General features: G+C 29.2%; 1 protein-coding gene across 1 annotated transcript in view; it reads left to right on the top strand.

The window, feature by feature from the left end:
- Positions 1-12,429, top strand: part of LOC132933939 (uncharacterized) — a 292,866-nt gene that overhangs the window by 234,543 nt on the left and 45,894 nt on the right. The window contains exons 21-27 of the mRNA XM_061000219.1: positions 639-894; positions 1,221-1,357; positions 2,205-2,495; positions 3,746-4,051; positions 5,170-5,313; positions 5,637-5,699; positions 11,310-11,798. Of these exons, the coding sequence (XP_060856202.1) occupies positions 639-894; positions 1,221-1,357; positions 2,205-2,495; positions 3,746-4,051; positions 5,170-5,313; positions 5,637-5,699; positions 11,310-11,798 (1,686 nt within the window). The remainder of the gene's footprint in view (positions 1-638; positions 895-1,220; positions 1,358-2,204; positions 2,496-3,745; positions 4,052-5,169; positions 5,314-5,636; positions 5,700-11,309; positions 11,799-12,429) is intronic.

The raw sequence follows: 12,429 nt of genomic DNA on the forward strand, positions 1-12,429 counted from the left end.
ATATCAAATTAATATAATTCCACTGCGCTATTATGTGGTGTGAATAGTGTGGCTTATCTTCTACAACGCTTGAGGAACAGACATAATATAACCTACGGTTCTATAGACTATAATGATAGAATATACATAATACCTACTATATTATATGTACACTATAATATACAAACTAGGAAGGTACATAATATTATAATATATATATTTTGGCATAATGGGTCAAATACTGCCATTTTGCGCTTTATAGTGATAATCAAACATTTTTTTTTAACTGAACAAAAATTATTTTTAAAAATAATTTATTTTATTTTAATGTCAAATCCGGTAAGCCTTTATTAACGTAAATGTGATCGTTGGTAACCACTAATCACTTCTATTTCAGAAGATGCACCTTTTGTGTCAGTACGATAGTAATAAAACTATTTTAATTTATTTAACAAACCGTGGGTAATTAAGTTTCAATAAGTTTTAATACCGAAAACTCAGTTAGTGTTAGTTAATCACTACAAATATGTTTTGTTGTTTTGAACAAACAACTTGTGAACATAAAAAGTAATTTTGTCCAATGTCCGTTGAAATAACAATTAATATTATACTTTGATTGTAGGTAGGTGTGTTGTTTTCATATTTTTTTTTCATTTCAGATCCATTTAAGCCTGGACACTACAAAGTGTTATGGTTATGATACAGTTGATGGAATTCCTTCAAAAGGAAAATCAAAATCGGTAGGCATGCATACTCGTCGCCGTCGAAGCAGCACCAGCAGCGCAGGTGGTTTTGGTATTGAACCAGCACTGCAAGCAACTTTCAATGCATTTTCAAATATAATCAAAAATGACATGTTTAAAGATAATACAATGAGTCCAGACATAGATACTGATGAATACAGAAATTCTAGCGGTCAGTAAAATTATAAATATAACTTAATATATAGTTAAAGCTATAATAATTGTAGGGTAACTATGATTTAAACATAACGTAAATAATATAATTAATTTTTTCAATTTTAATATATTTTATCAATTTATCATGAATACGTCATAACGGAGTATTTGAAATGTTATGCAAATAATCCACACAAACTCAATATTTTTATTTATTATTGTCTAAATATTTAATCAAGATTTGAGTAACATACTAATGTGATAATAAAAGCTTGATTATTCGTTTAAAATTTAAACTTATACAAATATTTGTTCAAAAATAATATGTTTAATTATTAACAGTTTCATTGACTTCGACAAAAGCACTACCCGGAGGACTCAATTTTCAATTTCCTCCGAGAAATCGCCCATCTTTAAGATCGTCCAATATTCGTAATATCACCAATGAGCGATCTAAATCACAAGCAAACATCACAAAGGTAATATTGAAATCTAATATTTTTTATAAAAGTACTCGAGTACCTATATAAAACTGTTCTCATAAATGCAAAATATTAAAAAAAAAATGAAAGTAAAAAACTCAAATCCTTAACTTTTATTTGTATTTTAAGTAATGCATAACTTGAAGTTGACTCTTATTGTTTCTTTAGATCTGTTTTTAGTACTCAGCTTTATTCTATAGGTACACACTTATACCCAGTTATCATTACCTGGGTATTTGATTCCTATTTATTGAATTTATTGCATAACCTACTCTATATTCTGTAGATTCTACCTCCAATATAACATTTTTGCTACAGACAATCTGTCAATATGTAATACTTTACATTGTATTACCATTGTCAATATGTAATACACCTTCCGTTCAAAAAGGTTTTTTAAAATTTCTTTTTTAGCTTAACATTCTTTATAATATATTAATATATATTAAAACTACTCGTCTATACGTCAAAAACATTTTTTCAATGCTTCTTTATTAAGATTTTAACAAATAATGAAATAACTATTTTAATACTAATTTATTGTGATTTATGACATTGATATAATATTTATATTTATATTATACCAATTTATAGCAAAGCTATTGACGTTTGATGTTAAAATTGTAAATAATTGTAAATACGTCTTAATTTTACTAACAAAAACGATTTAAGCTCTGAAAGTTATATAATATGCGTATCACATAATATATACAATATAAAAAAATACATATATTAACATTGTTCATATTATTGAAAGCAAATGCATCACTCAAATATAAATTATGAGTGGTAATTAGTGTATTCAATCGCATTAAAAATTAAAAATTAACTATTTTTTGTTTAGGTAAGAGGAGACTCTTATCAACAAACACCGGAGCAAGAAATTTTGGCCTTTCAAAAACAATTGCAAAATTTACCCGATTTAGATTCCCCTAGTCATGTATTTTCAAGACGCTTACCGTTAGATTCTACATTTGCAACGGCTACTGCCGAATTCGCACCAGTCACAAGACCAAGATCTAGGTCTATGCCACGTGTTGCTTACGAATCAAACCGCTATCTGACATTGCCGGATTCATTTCCATTCAATTGTCGATTGCCAAGAGGTCGTTCGGCTGGAACATTAGGGTTTCAGGTAATTCATTGCATAAACGTAAAACTTTTTAAATAGTATAATATTAATTTAGTAAAAACTAATCCTGTGCATTTTTAAAAACATTAATTTCACGACGACAATGAAATAATATGCATGACTATGTATTACAATCGTATCAATTATAAATGATAAATAATAACTGTATCATTTTAATTGCATATGTTTTGTAAGTAAATAATTACTATTTTAAAAATAAAATGCGGTGGATTTAGGTAACTGTTTATAAACAACTTGTTTCTAGAGTTCTATTTAAATGTTTTTAAGAAAGGCCCCGTTATTGTTTAAACTTGGTTAATATTTAGAATGGTATTTCATTTAAACCCGGATAAATTAATACGATCATCTATCGGGGTTTTTTTTAAATTTTATGTGCCTACATTTCATATTAAATGGAAAAACAAATAAATAAATCGTAAATACTAATTAGCTAGTATCTTTACTCGTGCACAACATTTTTATCTAAGTGATACCCAAACCAATTATTTTTCTACGAGTAGTGATGTTGATCTTAATGTGTGTTATCGTACCTACTTATTGTGCAAATGTTTGTATAGAACAACGGTTTATTTTAAATATACTACCTATATTAAAGAAAATTTGTTTATCCGCCGGCCAAATTGAAAACAGAAAATTATTCTTTCGGAAAATGTTGGCCCATGGTAATTTATGTATTTTTAATTTCATGTAATTTCTATAGTACCTAATTACATTACTTGAGATTAAAACTATATTTAAAAAAGCCAACATGTAATAAACACCTCGTAGCTTTACTTTTAGTTTTTGAATAACTCTTTACACATCTAATTATTTGTTGCAATTGTATATTTTAAAGTATGTACTTACTACTAATACGCCATTCTAAAAATTATTCCAAACAAAGGGCTCAGTTAAGGGCGTCGGGGAGCCGGTGCGTTTTTTAGTATAAAAACATGTCTTACAGGAAAAACTCTCATGCCCTGTAGAATAGTCGTATTTCGTTAATTTTTATTTATTTAAAAGAAGAGAACATTTTGTAAGTCGGATCATAGCCTGGTTTGAAAAATTATAGCCATAGAAGATAAAATATACAAAACCGACACCGACCACCTTAAAACTAATTGCTTGCTAACATCTTGTTACATTTTTTCAAACATTTGAATCGTGCAATGTCTCTAGCTGCGCTTAGAAATTAGAATATAATATTATATGATTCTTATAAAATATCGTTATTTTTGTGTATTTTCTTACAGACCGAGTACCATGGACCGTGTGGCCCAATGGTCATATCCAACCAAGCATCGTCGGTGTATAACAGCTATCCGGTAAACAGTAACGACACGAGCAATAATGCGGCGTGCAGTAGCAGCATTGCTGGAGGTGTAAGCGGTACCGGTGCCATGTCTTCGGGGTCGGGTAACACATATAACAGTAGAAGAAGCTCGTACTCGCCCAGTGACAGATCCAGGGGAAGAGATAGCATAGCATTTACACACGGTGGCGAAATACATAATATTGCAATCACGCCTTGGCACAGGAGCATACTTATCTTGTTCGAGGTATTGTTTTTATTATTTAACTCGACGTAACAACATCATACTTACGATAACCATGTGATTAGGTTGTGTTTTTAATTAAAGACATAAGCATCAAAATGAGATTAGAAAAAAAAAGTTGTACCTGTCGTACGAATGCACCAAAATTGTATCTTACGAAAGCGCTAAAATCCTAGATACCTGTGTCTGTGTGTCACGGTTAATAAATATTAAATACCAGATATTAAATTTAGGACTATATATTATATTTAAAAAATGTATTATTAACAATTGTTAGTAAGATAAAAAATCAACCGATTTATTAAAATTATAATTTATTAATTTCTATTATATTTATTTAAAAAGTTTTTATAAGATCGACATTTAAAAATAACTACTAAAAAAGTATTAATTTTGGCGCAAATGATATGTCATATTTTTTGCTCCTTTGGCGCTTCTGTCATATAGCCGTACTACGTATACGTGACACCTGTGATAATTCTTAAAATTATTGACAGCAGAACTTCAATTGAGCATAACTTCACAGAGTAGGGTCCCAAAATGTAGATGTCTTATGACCATTATGTTAAATCGATTTATTTGTAAATAAGAAATTTAATTTTAAGGCGTATGTTAGTAAACGCCAAAGTAGACGGACATTAGTAATGAGTCGTTTGAGTTCTTGTTTATCGTAGCTTAATATTTTATCCAGAGTAATACTTAGATGGTCGATGAATGAAATGAAATTAGTTTATTTTCAATTCTGTGAAGGACATTAAATTATCTTTAAGGAAAAGTTTACATGAGTGGATATTTGTCATTCATTTCAATTTTTCAGGTTTTACCCCAAAACTCAATTTTATTTAGATATTAATCGTAAATGATGTGATGTAATATCTGAATTATTACCTATTTGAAGAAAGTATTGCTATGATTTTGGAAAATGTGGCGAGGAAAGTTCGATTGATTGAGTGTGAGAGAGTGGTCACTACCACTAGACTATTTGACTTAAATTATTATTTATATTAGCACACATTTATATTATACATACGACATATCTGTTGTATAATATAATATATTCATCATATAAAAACCGCCTATCCAACACATTTATTTCATTTGTATATTCAATTATATTTTAGACGTGGTTAAGAACTTCAAAAACGGAACTAAATGATCAACATGCATTATGTGTGGAAATGAGAGAATTCATGCGTATTGCTAATCACATTGGAGGAGAATATTCACAATGGTACATTGAGATGGTTACTGAATTCAAAGAACTTGTAAGTATTTAAAACTTTAAAATCGCATTATTTTTAATTTAATTCACATTCATGGTCTGAATTCTGCACATTTATATCATCAATATAAAGAATTTGACATTAAAACATAACAATTTTAATGGAATGATAATGATTAACCATACATAATTATAGATGGGTACATCAGATACATACTAGGTACTAAAGTTATATAGTTAAGATATTATAGTTAATATAAAAATAACATAATCACATACCTCATATATAATTAAGAAATATAATGATAAACATCGGAAATAAAAGTAATTTTCTACTAATACAACATTTCATTATTTATGTTTTAGTCTATTGAAATTGAATTTAAAGATGGAGATGCAGTTATGGATACAAATAAGGAATACTCAAAGGTAAAACAATAATATTATTACATTTATTCACAACTGTGAAAAGTTATCAAAAAATAATTTGATATGTTATTTATTAATTTCAAATGATAATGCAATAATGGGGGGGGGGGGGGGGAGTTCAAAAAACACCTTTTGCCGCAGAGTATTTGCTTCAATACCTATTTATTATTGATGGTAGCTAATTTTAGTTTTTAGTTAGTACTTTAGGGATTCAAAGTTGGAAGTTCCAAGTACTTTTCATAATAATTGGGAAAACTAACTAAAACAGGGATACGGAAATATTTATGCCACACAAATTTTTGACTAATCGATTTTGTTTGATTGTTGTTATTCAGAAAGAAATAATCGAAGGGGTCATTATACTAATCCATAAATTAAAGAAAGTATTTGACAAATTTTACATATTTATTGACGTTTAAATATTTATACTTTTGTAGTCCCCCCCCCTAAAAAAAAAAGAATTATGTTGATTATTTTTTTTGTTACTATGTCAAAAACCTTAGACAAATATTAGTATAAGATTGATTCCTCAAAAGTTGTTCTTATACTACATAATATATTAAAATATCAAAAATACAATTTTTTTTTATAAAACTGATTAGTTTAAATTTTTACGACATTTATCAAAATCACAAAAACCCGATTGTTAATTATTTCATTGCTAAAAATGAATACAGTTTTCAATTTTATTGCCCAAATCTGTATGATAAGCTCGTGACTTATATGTATTTTATATACACAATGGCATTTTTAAAATGTTTAAATTGACTTTAAGCTATACCACGAACTATGGAACCTATTCGCACTGTTCTGTGGTAAGACGGTAGTGACTTAAAAGTTAGAAACAATTATAAATTAAATAAATATATTATACTATTATAATAATTAAATATAATAAATGGAATGGTTTCGGCAAATATTAATAAAACTAATAGAAAATAAATGTCTATTGCTGCAATCAGGAACCTTACCGAAAAGAACTGGTTTTGGAATCGAAACTCGTTAAATATTGAGAATTGAAACCTCACCAAACTCTTATTTAAATTAATTTTAATTCTGGAACCTCACCGGAACCCTTATTTAAATTAATTTAAAAACCGGAACCTAACCGGAACCGTAACTTTTACTTTACAAATTTTTTACATAAGTATAAAACCAAAACGACTAACAAATGTTTTAAATTTTAAGAACAGAAAAGAAACCGAAATCTAAATTTTAGTTTTTCTGGGAACCGAACCGGAACCGAAACTGAAATCTTAGTTTTTCTGGATCCAAACAGGAACCGAAACTGTAAAATCATCAAGGTTCCAGTCCCTGGTTGCAATATAATTATATCATAAAATATAATTAGTAACATGTTTCATAGTCTTCACCCGGAATCATTTTTTGTGAGCAATGATTTATCATTGAATTCAAATTTAACAAATATATGACTGTGACTTACTAAATGTATGAGGTACACACTCTTTAACTGTACAGCATTATGGTTACCTACTTTTCCGCTTTTTTATGGGTATTTGATGGTTATGTTTAATTTTAACGTTATTGTATTTTTATAATAATAACGATTTTAGTTTTTTTTTTTGTAATACAAAAATATTATTTTTAGAGAATTGTAATTTTTCTCCATTACGAATATAATTGTTTAACATTTTCTAATTTTCTATACACGATGAAAATTTCAAAATATTTAGACCAGTTTTATGCTTTTTATATCATAAACCAATCTCCGTACTATATATAATATTGTAGTTGTTATTGACTTAGAAAAGTATTATCCAATATTTTTGGAAAACATTTGTTCATCCTACCTACGAAAATATTAAAAATAAATAATCATATTATATCATAATATACAACATATATACTACCAATATCCTTATTTGTTCTCAGAATTGTTTTTTGTATATAATGACGAGATACACTTGAAATCTTTAAAACAGTAAAATCAAGTTACCTGCATTTTTACTCTTATAATATAACATACAATTATTTTTAGTTTATGAGGATATGATTTGCACCAATAAATATTATACAATTTTAATTTTAATCTTAGACATATATTTTTTTTAGAATACATCAACTAACCATTTTAATATTTATGAAAACAAACATTCATATCACACATCTACCCAAGCTGTCTACTCAGAATGTAATTTCAAACCCAACCCCAGCTGAGTTTGTGTGAAACTAAATTACATTCAACAAAATGTCTATCTTTATTTAGTTTAATCTGATTTCAAGAAATATTCATTACAAACCGTAAAAGATTAAATACTATTTTTTTCAAATATTTTTAACTGTCGGTTATTATAATTTTTTCGTTATAACAATTTAAAAGTTTTCTTTATTTATATAATTATTAATTAACAAATGCGAAATTTTATTAAAATTACTTACCAAGTTTTTTCTACGATAAATATTTTTTGCTTCGAATATAATTATTTGTTTAATATTATTAAATCTTGACAAATTAATTTTTTACCAAACCCACTTCAAATAATTACAAAATATAATATAATAAGAAATATAATTTTAAAATTATTTTCAACTTTTTCAATACCGTGCATGTTATAATATTTATGTGGTTGCATCATTTCATTACTTTGTGTTTATTATTTCAATCAAGTATTTTAAAACATTACCTGTATTTCATTATTAATTCACTAAACTAATACATTCGTTTAATTTCTAAAGACATCATTGAATTCTGCCATATCAAACATATTATGTAGAATTTAAGACTGAAGGAAGAATATTTTCTTTGATTCGTTATATAAGTTGTGATTGAAACATTAATCTCACAATAATGAGTATTAATATTGAATACATGTTCCCACTTGACTATAAACAGACAGACATTACCATATATAGCTGTTGTGGATTATTGATATAATAATATGTGTATAGATTTCTATTTAAGTTTTACTTGATAATTATAATGTAGATACTTACATTTTAAAACGAAGACACATTAATAAGCTTATAGGTAGGGGTATACATCTTGAATTCTTTAAAGTAAATTTTCGTTATAGTTCTTTTGATTTTATTTTTAATAATTGTTGTTAGAAATAAAGTTTAAGTACATGAATTATTGTTGATAGGTAATCATTCACTATAAAATCAATTAGGTACATACAATCAAGAATTTATAATTCATTCATTATTTTAGAACAATTATATTATACCCATAGGAAAAAAAATATTACAAGAATAATAATATAAGTTATAACTACTATAATAACATTATAAAACTATCAGACACATTTGAAAACAATGGGGAACTATAATGTGTAAGACATAATACAGATAATTAACCTATATCTGCTGTGTTTTGCTTTTCCAACACGGATTCCGAACTTAAGATACAACAGCACTTCTTTCACCAAGGCGTTCTGAGCAAATTTATTTCAGTATGATGTCAATTTTTTTTTTCAAATTTAATGTTCAATGCAATTGCGATATAATATTTACATTGCTGCTTATATATAATATAATTTTTTCACGAAAAGATTTATAACCGCAGGGAAATGGAAACGCAATTTCCCACCAATTTTTAATTCCTATTAATACCCAGGATTCATGGCTTGTATATTATATAGGTAATAATTTGTATAAAAACTCAAAATAAACATATTTAGTGCTTAGATGGGCACTGTCTATACCAGCTTATCACATTAACAGGTATGACATATATATTTGGTCTTAACCATAATACCATGATAATAATATACCTACTATAAGATTATATGTACTTACTTATAATTCGTAAGTACATCAACATATTTCTGACATTATGTGCGCTTATTTGTGGCGTTTACTGATGATAATGAAATCGTTGTATGCGCACGGAGAGTTGTCGAAAAATAAAAATGTACTAACCAATTTAAATTCTACGCTTATTTTGAGCTATAAAATTGTTACAATTTTCAGTTAGTCTGAAAATTAGTTACTTGATACATTCGTTGGATGTATTGAAATTAGTTTCTGATTAGAAATATTAGATTGTTTTAACGCCTTTAATAAAAAATAATTTGTTTAAATTAAAAAAATATATATTTATACAACGTAAATATTTAATATAAAATTAAAATACCTTATTATGAGCTTTTTCTTTGTCCACAAATCGGCATCATACAGTTGGTTTGACAGACGGATTGTTGGTTGGTTTACAGCCAGTCGTTCGAAGTATAATATTATATTGTTATGGTTGAATACCTGAAAAATTCGAGTGTTTTATAATAACATTTATTATAATCCTTGATTGTGAACAAAATGTACGTTTTTCTGTAACTTAGGTTATCTTACACTGATACCCCATACCCATATTGAACATTTTTTCCCAACTCCGATAGTATGATTAATGGTAAAACTAGTACTACCTATGTATTATATTTCATTACATTATATTATACTCGGAAATAGACTTCAGAGCAGTGCCGTGGGTGATGGACGATAAGGATAAATCCACCCCAGTTTATTATTTTTTATTGCTATTGCTATAAAGTAGTATTGAGTCGATACCTAATGTTATTTAAAAATAAGTATGCATAATTAAATGTTAAAAATGCAGTGTTATCAATAATTAAACAATTACCCATTGATAACGTAAAAATATTATTAGAAGATTCAAAAAAATTTACCTGTTGGAATTCTGTCATTAGGTAATCTAGTAAGTAGTATTTCCATAGTTAAAGAGCCGCAAAAACGTCAAGTAATTTTACAATTAGAAAATAACTCTATGATGGTATACATATAAATATCTGCATGTCATGACAAATCCATGAAAACAAAATTGTCACAAGTAGTAATGTAATACGTCTTTTTTAGGGGGCTGCAGACTAGCCTCTACTCTCAACCCTACAAAATTTACATACGAACAACAAACGTAATATTTATAATTCGTCTCCATAAAATTTTTTTTCCTAAAGTCTGTGCAAACAAATCGCAAGGGTCACCATTGTTTTGGGTATCCAGTGCATGTATCGATAACCTTTGTCGATGTAAATTTGTTACCTATATATTACTATGTGCCTGCCTCTTTATTATAGTACAAGAACCAATGCAGCTGATGTACCAAATGCCATAATGCCTTAACCCTTATAAGAGAATGGCCAACAATAATGTGATAGCAGCCATTAATCGTTAAAAAAATTCTCTCGTTTTTCGTAAATTTAAAAAAGCATAGACGACCGCATAATATGATACACTATAGCCAATAATATGCTGACCACATACGATATTTATATAATATGATATTATTATGTCATATGGGATATACAATCTAGGTAGGTATATCCTAACTTATAATACAAAACATGAATACCGGTATTATATTATAATTATGTGACAAGAAAATGTAAATAATAACACATAATAAGTTAATTTTAATAAATACATATTATGTAAAAATAACTGACAATAATATTATAAATATGTAATTAACATTGATAAACATATTCAGACGATTAATGACGTCCGTCAACAATGATAACAGCCAGCCAATAAAAAACGGTGTCCACCAAGCTGGCCGCCCTATCGTAGACGTTAAGAGCTTTTTAGGCGTTATTTGTACAACTATTGAACAACGCATTGTTGTTGTCGGAACAGTTGCAGAGCGCCGTGATTGCGGGCACGTTGCAGTGCAGCAGCGACGAGGCGATCGGGCTGGCCGGTTTGCAGTTCCGCATCGAGAAAATGTCGGAGCGCCGGAACCAGACGCCGGACAGCCTGACCGCGAACAGCCCGGACTCGCTGTTGGACGGCGGCGGGCCGTGTTCCACGCTGCAGCCGATTTCCGAGGACAGGGAGCACCAGTGGCCGCTGGACGTGCCGGCCGTGGTGACGCCGTCGCCGGTGCTCCAGCCGCAGTTCAACATGTTCAGCGCGGCCACGGTTACCAGCCCGACGGTCACCGACGAACCGTCCGTCGGCAAGATCCGCAGCTTCTTCATGCGCTCGTGCCAGTACTTTTGCTTCGGCCGCCGCCGCCAGAAGGATGTCCAGCCGGTGCGCGACCCGTTCGGTATCCTGCACAAGGTGCACATGTACGTGCCGCCCGACTACCGGAAGCCCAAGAACACGGCCAAGCTCATCAAGGTCAGTAGCGAAACCATTTATCAGTTGGTATTTTTGTTGTTGTTGTTGTTGTTGTTGTTGTTGTTGTTTGTTGTAATCATCGCCGGTATTTACGGTTGTCAAAGCGATCGATTTTATACCGACGAGGTTAAGACGTGCGTACACCAACAGTAAAGTTTTTTTTAAAAATATTTTATACGCAACTTTTTTCTTTTTGAGATTCTTTTTCAAGAGTTTTGCTTTCTAACTATTTCTCTACACGCGCAGGCGCTAGATTTTGGAATTTCGTCGGGTAGGGTGTAACATCGATCGGTCAGACGGTAAGACAGGACAGTCGTGATTATCGCACAACTAAAATAGGTACCGTCTACTTAATTATTCAATGATAACTTGTAAGGTACCTATATCGATAGGTACTATCAGCTGCAAAACTTATGATTTCTAACAAAGATTAGAAGACTTACCTACTATTAATATTTTTAACGTATTTTTTGTTTTAATTACACAATATTATATTATACGAAAAGAAACTATAATATAAATAAACATAATTTGTTTGTCGTTTTATTAGAGAACACAATTAAGCTATTGTAGCAGTTTTGTTATAGCCAGTTATACTGATGAAATTTGTCATTATCACACTTTCGATTTT

This window comes from Metopolophium dirhodum, chromosome 1 (assembly GCF_019925205.1).
Source record: "Metopolophium dirhodum isolate CAU chromosome 1, ASM1992520v1, whole genome shotgun sequence".
NCBI lineage: Eukaryota > Metazoa > Arthropoda > Insecta > Hemiptera > Aphididae > Metopolophium > Metopolophium dirhodum.